Here is a 15,898-nt window from a genome sequence, read left to right as displayed (position 1 = left end):
CACTCTCCACACGTCGAGGGAGTATCTTCCCAGCTACGGCGAGTGGAAGCGACAGCGAGTGGGAGAAGTAAAGGCGTGGAAAAGTGCAGAGCAGTTTGAAAGCAGGTTGACGGCTTGAGAAGAAACTAAACTTAAAAAAAAAAAACAATCAACATGGTCTTCAAGCCAGTAATCTGTGACACCTGCATGATGTGGGAAATCCGAGAAAACCCAGCAGAGCTAAACCAAGTGTGCATAAAGTGCTGCACGATCCAGGACTTGCATAAACTAGTAAGTATGCTAGAAATGAAGCTGGAAGAAATGAGACAGCAACAGGATCTTGAGGAACTGGCACACCCACAATTCATGGAAGTCTGCACCACCCCTAACAGAATGAAAGCCACCAGGGAGATAGAAGGTCAGAACAGCTGGGTTCAGGTAGGCAGAAGCAGGGAAAAAAAAGAAACTTCGTCAAACACAACCACCAGAAATCAAAACAACCAACAAATTTGAGTCACTTCAAAATTTTGATGAGCAGAACCAACAACAAGAGAATGAAAGGAACAACATCCAGGACCCCATTGACAGTGGTGACCAGACAGCAAAAAGAAGGGAGGTCATGATTGTTGGGGACTCCATATTGAGAAACACAGCAAGTTCAATTCGCAGTTTGGACCCCCTTACTACAACAGTGTGCTGCCTTCCGGGAGCCTCGGTCAAGCACGTCACTGAGAACGTGGACAGGCTCCTAGAACAAACAGGAGACGACACAGTAGTAGTCGTCCACATCGGTACAAACAACATTGGAAGAGACAGACCAAAATCCCTGCAAAACAAATTCAGAGAGCTAGGAAGGAAATTAAAAGAGAAAACCAAAACTGTGGTATTTTCTGGTATACTACCGGCACCTTGCAAAGGACCATATGGACAGCTGGAAATAATTAATCTAAACGCATGGCTGAAGACGTGGTGCACACGGGAAGGCTTCACCTATCTTGATCATTGGACCACATTCTACAACGAGGACTATCTGTATAGACGGGATGGACTGCACTTAAATAACAAGGGAACCAGTCTACTTGGAGAAAAGATCCTCGAGCAGGTTCAGAAGCATTTAAACTAGAAAGGAAGGGGGGAGAAATCAACAAAAAAACAGAAGGGAGACCGCATCAAAACAAGAACAACAACTCAGGTAAGACAACCATTAAATGTATTTATCTAAATGCTAGAAGTATCAGAAACAAAATTCTAGAACTTGAAGCTACTGCACTAACAAGTAACTATGATGTGATAGGTGTTACAGAAACTTGGTTGTCTGAGAGTGATGGGGACAAATATAATATTTGTGGGTATACACTGTATAGGAAAGACAGGCAGGACAGAAGAGGAGGAGGGGTAGCGCTATACATAAGAAACAGTCTTGAAGCCCAGGTGTTAAACCTGGACAAAGAAAATAAAACCGAATCAATATGGGTCAGAATAACAGACAAAAATTCAAAGGGCATAATAATAGGAGCATGCTATAGACCGCCAGATTCAGACGGTGAGCAAAATAATCTGTTATACAATGACATTAGAAATGTGTGTAGCAAAGGAGAAGCCATACTAATGGGGGATTTCAACTTCCCCCAAATAAAATGGGAAAACCCGGTGGGTAGCACGAAGGATGAAATAGAAATGGTGGAAATGACAAATGACTGCTTCCTAACACAATTTGTCAAGGCACCGACTAGAGGGGAGGCATGCCTTGATTTAGTCTTTTCAAATAACGAAGACAGAATAACTAAAACAGAGGTCAGAGAACCACTGGCAAACTCAGACCACAACATGGTCTCATTTGAAGTGTTTTTTAAAACCCCAAAAGTAATGACTAAAGCTAAGGTTTACAATTTTAGAAAAGCAAACTATGAAGGTATGAAACAGAGACTAACAGAAGTAGATTGGAGTAAAATAGAGAAAACATCCACAGAAGAAGGATGGTTGTTCTTCAAAAATGTAGTACTAGAGGCGCAAAACAATTACATCCCTAAAGTAGACAAATCTAAATGTAAAACTAAATTGCCAAAATGGTTTAATAGATCAATTAAAAAAAATATTCAGCGAAAAAAGGCACTTTACAGAGCATTAAAAAAGGACCAAAAAGAAAGTACACAGAAAGAGTACACAGAACTGCAAACGCAAGTCAAAAAGGAAGTTAGAAAGGCCAAGAGAGAAATAGAAATGAACATTGCTAAGGGGGCTAAAACCAATTCCAAAATGTTTTTCCAATATTACAACAGCAAGAGAACATTCAAAGAGGAGGTTAAATGTTTAAGAGATACAAATGGCAAAATCGTAGACGAAGAAAAAAATAGCAAATATATTAAATGATTACTTTTCACAAGTTTTTACAAAGGAAGATACTGACAACATGCCCCACATGTCATCCAGTTCCTATCCAGTTTTAAATAACTTTAGCATAACTGAGGCAGAAGTGTTAAAGGGACTAGGAGCTCTTAAAATAAACAAATCCCCTGGGCCGGATGAGATCCTCCCAATAGTACTCAAAGAAATGAAAGAAGTTATTTACAAACCGCTAACCAAGATCATGCAGCAGTCTCTTGACACAGGGGTTGTACCGACAGACTGGAAAATTGCAAACGTAATACCGATCCACAAAAAGGGAAACAAAACTGAACCAGGTAACTACAGACCAGTAAGCCTGACTTCTATTATATGCAAACTTATGGAAATAAGATCCAAAATGGAAAATTACCTATATGGTAACAGGGTCCTGGGAGACAGTCAACATGGTTTTAGGAAAGGAAGATCGTTTTAGGAGGATGCAACATTGATAATGGATAATTGCAAAGCATATGACATGGTTTATTTAGATTTCCAGAAAGCTTTTGACAAAGTCCCACACAAAAGATTAATTCTCAAACTGAATGCAGTTGGGATTCAAGGAAACACATGTACATGGATTAGGGAGTGGTTAACATGTAGAAAACAGAAAGTACTGATTAGAGGAAAAACCTCAGAATGGAGTGTGGTAACCAGTGGAGTACCACAGGGATCAGTATTAGGTCCTCTGCTATTCCTAATCTACATTAATGATTTAGATTCTGGTATAGTAAGCAAACTTGTTAAATTTGCAGACGACACAAAAATAGGAGGAGTGGCAAACACTGTTGCAGCAGCAAAGGTCATTCAAAATGATTTAGACAAGATTCAGAACTGGGCAGACACATGGCAAATGACATTTAATAGAGAAAAGTGTAAGGTACTGCACGCAGGAAATAAAAATGTACATTATAAATATCATATGGGTGATACTGAAATCTAGTCTTTACAGAAAATAAATCGGGGCACACCAAGGGTTTGAAATAGAATCAAAGCATGGGGGAAGGTCTATCTGGAGTAGACTTATAACATACTACTAACTACCGTCACACACACTCTCTACACGTCGAGGGAGGAGTAACGCTGTCGTCCTACTCTCCACACGGTCGGGGGAGAGTAACGAGTCACACACTCTCCTCCACGGACGTCGGGGGAGAGTAACAAGTGTCACACACTCTCTCCTCCACACGTCGAAGAGAGTAACGACAGTCGCATATACGTCTCCCTCCACAACCGTCGAGGAGTAACGTGACTGTCACCCATTCTCTCGTCCACACAAATGTCGAGGGAGTACAACTGTCACCACACAGTCTCCACACGTCGAGAGACTAGTAACGAAGTCAACACACAACTCTCTCCACACGTCGAACTTCGAGTAGTGAGTGCCCTGTCTTTTCTCTTAAATTGTTGAGTTTTCCTTTAGAATTAATGGTCGAGCATAGAGAATTTCAGAGTGGGAGGAGGTGACGTCACGTAAAATTATCTCGGAGTGACTGGGACGAAGCTTTTATTTTGAAGAAAATCAGTTAGATGTACGAATATACTCCGAAGGAAGTACGTATACAATCCAGTCTCAAGGTCTCGTCCCTTAATTGTTCCCGGACCTAATACAGTTTGAGGACGTTGGACGAGTAAAGTTGATGATATTGGTTTCCCTGTCAAAATTTTGTGTCCTGACACTCGTCGTCCCTTCCTCCACGTGAGTCACACTTCCCCTGATAACTTCGCCAGTATTCAAATATACATTGTGAGGAATAGAGATTTTGTACGAAAATCTTACAGTTCAACAACTCCCATAGTCTGAAGACCCCCCTATATACTTGGACAGTTACAATAGTGACATCTGACAGTCATCCTGCGAACACTCGTTCCACATGATTACTCGTTGATCCTGACATGAACAGTTAACGAAGGAGGTACCTTAACGTTAAGTAACGTTAAAAATTGTTTAATTAACAAACTCTTCCGTTTCTTTACCTGACCACGGTACAGTTGGGGCTATATATGACCGGAGAAACGTGGTGTAATGTGAATCCAGTCCGACAACGGAATACCCGTCGAATCGGAGAGGTACCCAGGTCCAACTAATTGTCATTGTATAAGTTGGGTATAATGAGTAGCGTAATCTTACTATTACACCGGATTTAACCGTATTGTTGCTGACAATACACGGTAATCACCGTGATTAACTGTCAAATTTGGTTGAGTAATCTTAACGATAAGACTAAAGGTTGTTAGTAAAGACTGTCTCTTCGTTTTTGTTAGTCCCATCTTTTAAGTTTTGTCAATTAAGACTTTAGACTATGTCCAAATTTCCAACCATACAACTAACAAAACGGAGACAATGTCTATATAGTTGACAAAAGTACACTTTTCAGAACCCAGGTGTCAAACCCACACCTCTCTCTCGACACGACCCAATCACAACAATCCAGAGTGAGGAAGGGGGCCTGCGTGCCCTGTCATGTTTCACCTTCTCTCAAGCTCCTGTTTCAGGAAGCCCTTCCCTGTCACGGATCCCACTCTGGCATTTTTCCCAGGCCAAACCCTCCCCCCTCCCTCCTGGCCATTTCCTTTGTAGCCTTCCCTCCCTGCCGGTAGCGCGTTCCCCAGACAAACAAAGGCCCCAGTGTCTGTCTGTGCCTGAGGGGGTCAGCCAGATGAATAGCTGCTACAGAAAAGGCCTTTTTAAAGGGCCAGGACAATTGTGTGTTTGAAGGGTGGGGGTAGAGAAAAGACCCTGAGGGGAACAAAATCAGATTTCCCCTCCCCCACCTTCCCTCAGGTTTGTTTACAGCAATACTACTTGAGGCAGGTCTGTGTACTCTCCCAAAACAAGGATTCTGAGAGAGTGGGGGAGGGGGTACAGGGAGGTTTTCAGTACTAGGAAATGCCTGTAGTGGTATCATTACTGACATTGTGGTTTCGATTTAGTGGTAGTCATTTAGTGCGGTAATCTTTCTGGTTTCCCTTGCTTTTCCTGTGCATTTACATTGCTTTATCACTGTCACCACACTTTGCTATGCCACAGGGTACCACAGTTGGGGTATTTGCAGGGCTGCATTGATATAAGTGAGTTAAAAGACTTCTGTAGCGAGAACACCTTTTATAACTGTGAACGACAAAGAGACGACAGGCATCCAGTCAAAATTTACAAAAACTTACGTAGAACCATACGTACGTGAAATTTAGTAACGAGTGTAACACAAACCAGACCTCGGGGAAGCATACGTCACCTAAAATAGTACTAAAAAAATTTCCTTGTAAGTTACATAGATGAGTTATCTATAATGACGATCTTGGCTACACTGAGACTCTTCATTATAATCCACTTGGATTACATCCTACATCCGGATTCGTTATTCACACAATGAACGATGAAATGTTTTTAGTGTTATTCCCACCCAATTGATTGAGCTATGTCTGTGTTTTACAAATTGAAAGAGATGTCGAAGAGCTCAAACACAAAAAAGTTTATTTAATTTTCGCACGTTTTATAAAAAAGTCAAAACAACAGTTATAATACGGAAGTTTGCAATTTAAATAAGTGAGGGGAGAGGAAGGGTATTATAAACGATTTTTTGTTTTAATAAGGACAAGAAAACGTAAAATTTGACATATTTTTATTTTCTACCTTTGTCCGAAAACGAGATCGATGGAAACACGATAATTAGAGACTTACTTTTTTTATGAGATTACGTTACTTATTAATTTAAAGACTGATGTTTGAACTTAGTCGACATCAGAAAGAACAAAACGGAACACTTTTTTTGATTCCATTTTTGGGGCTGGGGAATTGTTTTCCTGTCTAGTCGAGTTCACCTGGTGTAAGACAACCTCCATAAAGGGATCACACCCCGGCTACTACCTTTTTGGGGGCCTTTTCACAAGGTCGCTCCACATGTCACATTGAGGGTTCTCTCTTATTGACCTCCCGCCTGCTGAAAATTGTTATACATCGGAGGGCTCTCTTTGCACTCACTCCTGCTGACCTGGTTTACACAGGCCAAATTCCCGTCCCACAATGTGTCATTTCAGTAACTGTATTCTTTTAGTTGAGGCGGATTAGATTTTAGACTTTATTAGAGTTTTGTTTTCTTGAACAACTTTAACGGTGAATATGCTATTTTATGTTGTCTTTCCTTTACTCTCACAATTCCATTGTGTGGTGCAAGACTACCACGTACAGTTTAGCCAAGTCGTCTATTTATGACACGACTCTCTCGTTCTTCGCTTGACATCACTCCAGAAGTACCATCGTCTATACTGAGTCTTATGGTCTAATTTGTTATTATTATGGTACCACCTCTCCCCCCCCGTAAACTTTCCCAAGTACAGTCACCTGTTATGTACTTCTCTTCTGTGAAGATTTTGATAACCACCTTGTCTACCTACGCACGAAGTGGGGTGAGTCAATGGGAGCCAATGAAGTGTATACCAGTCACTTGACTATTGTGTACGATAAGTTACATACGGGGGAGTGTAATGCCGTTTTTTTTTGTTTATAGTCACCTTTCGCTTTGATACAGACCACGAGAGCTTGGGGTACCTTACAACTGGAGTGTCACATGGCATGAATGACCGTAAACACCGACGGAAGTCTTCAAAACGCCTTTACCATCGGGATGGTAAGTGACTATGCTCAGGTGCACCATGCGGGCGAGTTGGAACCCCCTCCACACCCTTTGTCCTTGAAACTCGGACTACCTCGGACGGTACCCTACCTCGACCTTGGATGTGCCGTGTCTGGCAGAGTCCAAACGTCCCCTACACACATGTTTTATTTTTGGACTGGCTCGTGTGTGTCACACAATACACCTGACCGATGTCACCTATCCACATAGACGAGTCTCCTACAGAAACTCGATTACTGGCGGACCGACACCTTGTCCTACGATGAACGATGTTTGATGGTAGACCACAGATTTTCCGACTATGTAAATCGGACTTTACGGACAAGGAGGGGTGTGTCACACATAACTCTCATACCCGATACAAGTATAGACATACACTCAACTCTACACACACATTACCGGCAGTACGAGACACTCGCAACTCACACAGGTACACGTCACATACTCGCAATAGACAGTTATACACATACACTCATGTGCACACACGTACACGCGTACAGCACGTCTTTATGTGAGCTCACACACGTCGACATACACACTGTACACTGGACATACACACTCACCCACATACACACACAACGTCATGCTATACACTCGCATGCTCACACACACGTACAGACATACCACATCACTCGCATGCACACGTGCACGTCACAGCCTACACTCACGTCAGAGATCTCCTCGCACGGCTCCCACACCACCCCATACGAACTCCTCTAAAGGACACAAAAAAGTACAGAAATCTTCAACCTAGGTGGCATCCTGTAGAGTTTTACAGTATAAAGTAGAATGACCTCTTAACAGAATATTGTAATAAAACCAAAAGAAAATTTATTCTGTTTGGTCCATTAAATGAGCCGGTTAATTTTTTCGAATGTTTTTTTAATTCGTAAAAAAAATCCCCCTGTTTCACTCCTGTCCGGGGTCTGGTGAGATTAAAGGACGACATTATAGCTCACCTGCTTCTAGTTTTTTAATAATTTCGTAACAGTCAAAAAGACAAAATGATTTTGTGGTCCTTTAACTAAACCTTCAGTTTTGTTTACCCTCTAATTCGTACAAGTGTCCCCCTTTTATGCACTGTCTGTTCGTCGAATGGACGACATGCTTAATCACGTTATACGGGCGCATTGACGACGGTTTGTCCTTTGTTTTATGTTGGTACGCACTATTGTTGGAGTATCATTTTTGTAATAACTTATCGACCATATCCCTTGAACTTGGACTATACGACTGGGACGACGATTTATACAATCGTTCAATTTGGACGTATATTTACGACCGTCGAGAACCCTTCGTTTTTCGTTGGACCTAAAGTCATTACTGTGTCAATGCGACCACCAGTGTTCACCCAAACATTATATTGAAAGTGACACTACTTTTAACCAAACTTTCATAAAACTATTCCAGATATTGTTAGACCCCTACATATCTCCTTGGTAATTTCCAGTACAACGATCAAAATTACACATGTGTGACACTACTTTTACACTTGAACTTCACACTATGCTATTCCCCCAACTGCGACCCCTACATACTCTGGAATTACACCACTATCCGACCTAACTATTACTTCACAGATAGTTATTGTAGTTGGTGTCTCTGACCGTCTTTGAAGGCAACAGGGAATACATGGCTGTTTCCTGTTCAGACTATCACGACAGTGACAACTGGGTGGTTATTTGTCAGGTACTGGAGTTAATGAAGTGGATTTGTGACACATCTGTTTCGTGGAGGTTGTGTTGATGAAGTGATTGTGACTTGGGTCCTTCGTGGAGGTTGTGACTTAGATAAGTGATGTGTGACGACATCCTTCGTGGATGAGTTGTGGCCTTAGATGAAGTGATAAATTTGTAACACGTCCTTCGTGAGGTTGTGACCTGGAGATGAGTGATTGTGACACGTCCTTTCGTGGAGGTTTTGTGGCCTTAGATGAAGTGATGGTGACACGTCCTTCTGGAGGACCCCTTGTGGCCTTAGATGAGTGATTGGGTGACACGTCTTCGTGGAGGTTGTGACCTTAGATGAGTGATTGTAACACACCTTGTGCGATGTACACCTTTTGCCGTTCTGATGAAGTCCCACGTATTGTAACACTTCACTGTCCTTGTGAGGTTGTGGCCTTAAGAACTGGGATGGTGACACTCCTTCGTGTGTTTGTGGCCTAGATGAAGTGATGTAACACGTCTCCTTCGTGGAGTTTTGTGCCTTAGATGAAGTGATGGTGACACTCCTTCGTGGAGGTGTGCCTTAGATGTTGATTGTAACACGTCCCTTCGTGGAGGTTGTGGCCTTAGGAAGTGTGGGTGACCGTCCTTCGGTGAGGTTGTGTCCTTAGATGAAGTTGATTGTAACACGTCTTCGTGGAGGTTGTGGCCTTAGCTGAGTGATGTGACACGTCCTTCGTGGCTGTGTGCCCTTAGATGAAGTGATTGTAACACGACCTTACTGTTTACCTCACCTCACACGTTCTAGTTAAGTTCAGTTTTTGGGAACGATGGTTTGAATTCACGTTCAAAACACTCCTTTCAAGACCAAAACACTATAGCTACATACCGAGTTGGTTTGTGAATAGCGATGTATCCGGACCTTGTTTGGGTTGGACATTTTATTAGTTTATATAAGGATGAATTGGGTTATTATGTGGTATAAGAGTTTAGTTCGAACGATTTATTATATAATACACTTTGTAGTGTACCCGTTGTGGTACGTCTCCACCCGTCTGGGAAATCCTTTTTTTTCTGCTCGGTGCTGAAGGGTTCTTTTTAAGTCAATAAATAGTTGCTTCCCCTTTTTATGGGCTGCATGTGAATTTCCCTTGTCACCTCGCCCTCCCTTTTCGGATTAAAGCCCTTTGCATTGTTGACCGGTCAACCCAAAAAATTAATAGTCAACTGGTTTACTGTTTGACAAATAGTACATAAGAAAAAAAAAAAAACACCTTCACAAAATCCACATTTATCTGTACAATGGGTAGTCGAGACAAATTTTTGACTTCTAAACAACAATATAATTTGTAAAAAACAGTAATTTTTTTCACACTTTCACATAAATTTGTCCTATTGTATAAAAAATTTTTTACAAAACAAAAAGTTCGGCTATTGTCAGAAACGATGTAAGAGCGCTGCTTACTACAAATAACAAAAACTTCGTTTTATTGTTTGCACATACGAGACTTTATCAGTTGGTAATCGGTATGCTAAGGCTAATGACCATAAGTACACAGCAACACCCCACGTTTTTTTTTTTTACTTTTTTAGTGGGTTTCAAACCAAAAAAAAAAACGAAACATTAGCGTGAACACCGAAAACTGATGTAACTCATGTCAAGTCAAAGATAATCCTTGAATAGAACAACCAATTAAAATTAACAATCGAAGTCGAGCTTTTTTTTTTGTACAACCCCTATATGTTTACATTGGGCTTTGACGGATTTTTTTTTTTAGTATGGTTTACGGAAATTTGAATTACATGACATTTCACAACTGTCAACATTCGCACAAACAACTTTCGTTACAATAACATCACAAACTCGCAACGAATGTGGCCCCTGTGGTCGTGGAGTTTGTTGGAGAAGACGGACCGAAAGGGTTGTCGATAATTTATAAAGTTTGTGTAGATGGAGGAGAGCTTCATAATTTTGTGTAAACGGCTAGAAGATATGTCTACAAATCTGTACACTTTTTTCTCAAGACGTTCGATTATTTGGTAAATTGTGTAGTAGTCGGTCACTGCTTTCTCGATGTCGCTAAATGCTTGATCAAAATTTAACGTTCCCTGAAACAAACGTTAGTGTGGTCAGCGAAGGAACGCCAATAGCGTGAATTTATATCCACAAAACTTACTATGTCACTAACGACATTTAAACCTCGTGACTCGCTCGTGACTCACAAGACAATACATGATATGTAAAACAGGTAAAGTTATAAATTTATGACATAAGTCTTCTTTTTTTTCTGTTTAACGTAACGACGCACTCCTTGTTAATTTCCTCTAATATAATGGGATATACCTTCACACAAACAAACGAGTCACTCCGACCTGTTGTTCCTATTACCAGGCTGTAACTTCTTTGGGCATTATATGATTAGATTTACAATTTTTCGCCCGAAAAAGGATCACTGAACAAATAATTGGATGTTGCGTTACGGTATAGAGCAAGTTTTTTATTAACAAGTAATTTTTTTGTAAGGGACAAGATCGATTCACACATAATAATAACAACAAATACATAATGTAAGTTGGGGTGCGTACTACCGTTCACATAGGTGCGACGTAACGGTAAAAACCTTTTGTATTACACCAATTATTAACTCTCTAATGTAATCGGGGCTTAATTATTAAAGTGTACACGAGGGTCCGGTTTTCTTCTTTGTACACCTGTGAGTTTAAGTTTCATGACAAGGTCTCTCTGTTGACTGGGGAGGGGGTGTCAAGTAAAAGTCGAATGCAATGGTCGACACACGTTGGCAGGGAAAACAAAGTCAATGTCTTTTTAACCTGGACCTTTGATCCTAAGAAAGTTTTTTGCACAAAAATACATGCACACATGTCCTATGTGCATCGTTACCGTAGCAAATTCGCCGTTTTTATGTATTTTACATCTATCTTTTTTATTTTTTGTGCTCAAAATGTTTCAAAGTTGTGTGCAGAAATATTTTCAGTGTAAAGGTATATTTTTGGACCATATGGTAGGAAAGTTGGCATATCCGTGCAGAGCCCGTTGCAGAGCCTTGCGTGCTACGACTTACGTCTCGGAACGCACGAGATCGTGGCTAATGACGAGTTCTCTAGGTGTGTTCTGCTTATCAAACACTAATAACCATTTACGACGAGTGGCGAAATTGCTGCTACACTCATCTACATGTTTTATGTCAAAATTCGAAGGGCTGGACCGGAAGAGGGGGGCGGGAGTTGGTCAGGTTGAAACCCAGTCAAATATACTAGAACACATGTGTTTTGTGTCACCAAGGGAATCAAACACGTTTTCATAAAGGCTAATTTGAAGAGCAGGAAAATGTTTTTTTTTTTTTTTTTTTTTAAACATAATTCAATTTTCGACTTGTTTTGGTAAATTGTCATCAATGTGTGTGTGTCACACGTACAAGGCCTGACGTGCCCTTTGGGGCAAAAGCAGGAGAAAGGTGCACCCAAGCAGTTTGTAAGCTTTCCCCCTGCCGCGTCAGTTTGGCTATGGAGGTTGTGCCAACACAAATAGGGTTAAGTAATTTTGTACAGGTAAATTTTTCGGTGCTAGTGGCATCAGGTGCCCAACTCCAAAAACGGGTTTGGACTAGTGTCGTATAGACAGGACGAGGTCTTAGAGACGGGGGCGGAGGCAGACACATGGCAGACACGAGTTTAGGTCTCTTTGACCTCCGGCTTCTACCATTAATTTACCTCTGCAAAACGCCACAGGTAAAGGAGGAGTTGACACGCGCAACTGTGCGCGTTGAAGACCCCCCGGCGAACAAAAAATGTGGCCTCCTGTGACCGACTTATCCACAAAAGAGCGCCGAAGAGGAGAAAGATGCGTCCTTCGGCTGCCAACTAATAGGTTGACGCAAAGACAGTGTGTCAGAGGCAGTGGTGGAGACAGACGTAGACGGCATGGTATTGGCGGGAGCAGTACGACACCAAAGATAAGGAGGGGGAATCCGGGCTAAACGAATCGTCCGTGATCCACAGTCAGTATCCTTATCGTCGCCTGATCTCCGGCCCTTCGGCGCAGCGGAAAGCCAAGCTCCTGACGACAGAGGACGTCAGGCTCGGTCTCGGGAACAGAAGAAACGAGATACACATCAGACGAAGTCGATGGAGGACTGTCTGTGCTGCGGCGTGGCTTTCCGTGAAACTTTCAACATCGATGGTCATCTCCGGCGGCGTGTTCTCCGCAGGTAGCCCGGGTTCGCTGGCGGTAGTTGCTGCAGGATCAGCAGGGGTTGTGGCCGTGTACCCCACGCGTTCAGAGGTGCTCTTTGCCTGGTTAGAGTCCATGACTTCCTCATGCTGGCCCCAGTGCTGCTGCGCGTTGAGGCACACACTCTGGTAGTAATCATTGAGGTACACCTGCCGGGCGCTCCGGAGAACGAGGGAGACGAGAAGGTTCTTGTGGAGCTTGATCCCCCCTCTCTGGACTCTCGAATTGTAGATTTTCCCCAACGAGATACTCATAATCCGGTGAGCCTCCACTTTAAACTCCATTTTCTTATTTTTGTCTTTAGTAGATTCATCTAAAAAAATTTTTTCAATGGGTGTCTTGTTTCATGAGGACGTTGGTGACCTAAAGTTTTCAACACTTTTTTCCGTATGTACACCTGGATACAACATTGTTAAATCGGAGCCTTTTTTAAATCCTCGAGCTTCTTTAGGTCCTCAATACAGTTCCGCATGCGGATCACGCCTGTTAGTTTCGGAAAAAAATTTTTTTTTAAAAAAATTTTATGTTACGAACGTAGCTTAGAAGCATCGCCAATCCTGTATCTATAGTTGTTGCTTGACATTGACGGATATCGATTAACAGCGAAATGAACGTATGTGTTAATATGAAAAGGCATACATAATCCTTAACTCCGCATTTATGTCCTGAGGAAACAAATATGCTGTAAATATATTTAGCATGTGGTATATTATTTGCGTCGTCCAACACACCATGCAATAGAAGCTTAGGGTGGGTGTTCTACTAAATCTGGTTCCCACCCACCAAGTCATCCTAGACCGTTCGATTTAAATTTATCAAGCATCCCTAAATTTAAATAGTTCGCCGTATGGAAACTGGCTTCCCGCGATTTTATACTTTTAGAACTGGGGCGATAAATATGAACACAATTGCGTCCTATGATCAAATATATTTTTAAAACGCAGCATAATAGTTTTATATTAATATTATATATATTATATTAATATTATTATTATTATTATTATTGTGTTAATGAACACAATTACAAGTTTACATACTGGTAACGGATAATTTTATCTATCACGATCCTGTGCCAGGACAAGGTTTTTTCACCCGTAAATAAAAGGTGTAACATTTACGTAATTAACATTGTGCATGCATTTTTAATTCTAATAATATACTTAAAACAGTTCAATTGTTAACCGCAACAAAATTTCCAAGTTTTGGGTTTGGCGTGTTTTATTAAAATGTAAACCGTAACGGGAAAACAAACATAAGGTTAAACATTTGACATTGAACCTTTTACAGTACCAATTAGCCACAATCTGGCTCTTTGTGCTGATACGTGGTTAGTCGTGTTCTGGTCAACAGGAGCTTTCATTAAAACAGTTGCCCTCGTATTTAATTTTGCATGAACATAAGACGAACGCCCGTGAGACTGTGGCTGCTTGCGGTGCACATGTTGACTATTGCATAGATTCTTATCTTACACATGCTATCTATATATATATCTATATATATATATATATATATATATATATATATATATATATATATATATATATATTAATATATATATATTATATATCTTTAAAGTGTCTTGCTTTGTTTCAATTTGACAAATTTGTCAACACTACTCTGTTTTAAAGATCGCTCATCTCCAGTACAATTATTCAGAGAAAGTGGATTCGTAACTAAATATACTACGGTGTTTCCCTTGTCTGGTGAAATAAAAAAAAAAATATAGAGATAGAAAATTAAATTCTAAATACTGAAATGTATTATTTTTCTCAATAACAGTCGGCGAAATTCAGTGCTTACCTGGCATATTAACACCCTGCCTCTGCTCACGAATGATTGGACAGCTGTCAGATCTTTCACTTTCCATTTGGCTACTCACTCGCCTTCAATTTTCATGCAGAATACCGTGAACGGCCTCTGCTTGCTTATGATTGGACAGCTGCGTAAAACTTGGCAGATATTTGACTCTCCTATTGGTTAAACTTACTGTCAGTACCTGCACCTGAAACAGACACAGTTTATGTCCCACCCAGCTAACTTATGATTGGGCTACCGCAGAGACAATGCAGATATTCAATTGGTTGATCGTATCGCAAAAGCCATTCAGAAAAAAAAAAAATGTCGCGTACGTACAAGCACAGCATAAGCGAGCAGCACTGTCAACAGACTGCTGTGACTGCTTTTGTTGGAAAACGTGTTTAATAAACTTTCTTTTTTTTCCCACGACCCGACAGAAATTTTTTCACGACCCTGTAATTTAAAAAAAGCTGCTGCGGTATTGGCCTGGCTTCGACGTCGCACGAATTTGCCCTAGACCCACCACCCGTGCAGCAACGGTATATTAGTGAATGTAGGTGAACGTAATGTGGGGGTGGGGAGTTTATTTCGACATTTACCCTTACACTAAACTAAAAACATAATGACGACGATTTTGAAAAACACCCTCCTGCTGCTGAATAGTTAGCACAACATAGAATTGTACACCCAAAATAACCTCGAGGTATCTTTACTGGTTGGCCTGCGAAAGTCCGTTTTGACTCCGGACGCTTTCACAAAACTGAGTCCTAATCCTATTTTAGCAAAATAACACCTAAGTTTTTTGTGATGTTCAAACTATCCCTTTATACCCCGCAATATTTCCAAAGGTGAACGGTTAGACCACGCGGCCTGAGTGCTCCTCATGGCAATGTGAGTCCGACTGATGTGCGACCTGGGTTTTACACAAAGTCCTCCATGTACAACCTCCTTCTTGTCACCCAAAAGGGTTTTCAGGAACCCAGCCTTTTCGTAAGTAAGGCAGTGATGGGTCCCAAACTGTGTTTGGGCGGATCTACCATTCATTCTCTTTACCTACTAACAAGCACCACAAATAATTCCCGTCCCCGAACGAATTCAGATGATTGTTAATGGTTAAGTATTAGGGCAGGGGTTCTTAACGGCTCAAGACCTGGTGGTTTGACCCCTCATTTAGAGTTGCCGAGTTC

At 41.3% G+C, this 15,898-nt stretch overlaps 1 protein-coding gene across 1 annotated transcript; it reads right to left on the bottom strand.

The window, feature by feature from the left end:
• Window positions 1–12,691: 12,691 nt before the first annotated feature.
• On the bottom strand, window positions 12,692–13,229 carry LOC121310251 (immediate early response gene 2 protein-like). The gene has a single exon (XM_041243553.1). It carries the CDS (start codon window positions 13,196–13,198, stop codon window positions 12,692–12,694), a length of 507 nt encoding a protein of 168 aa, XP_041099487.1. The 5' UTR covers window positions 13,199–13,229.
• Between the last annotated feature and the right edge of the window lie 2,669 nt (window positions 13,230–15,898).

The sequence above is a fragment of the Polyodon spathula genome, unplaced genomic scaffold, assembly GCF_017654505.1.
Source record: "Polyodon spathula isolate WHYD16114869_AA unplaced genomic scaffold, ASM1765450v1 scaffolds_1922, whole genome shotgun sequence".
NCBI classification, from domain to species: domain Eukaryota; kingdom Metazoa; phylum Chordata; class Actinopteri; order Acipenseriformes; family Polyodontidae; genus Polyodon; species Polyodon spathula.
This window is presented reverse-complemented; position numbering and strand designations above follow the sequence as displayed.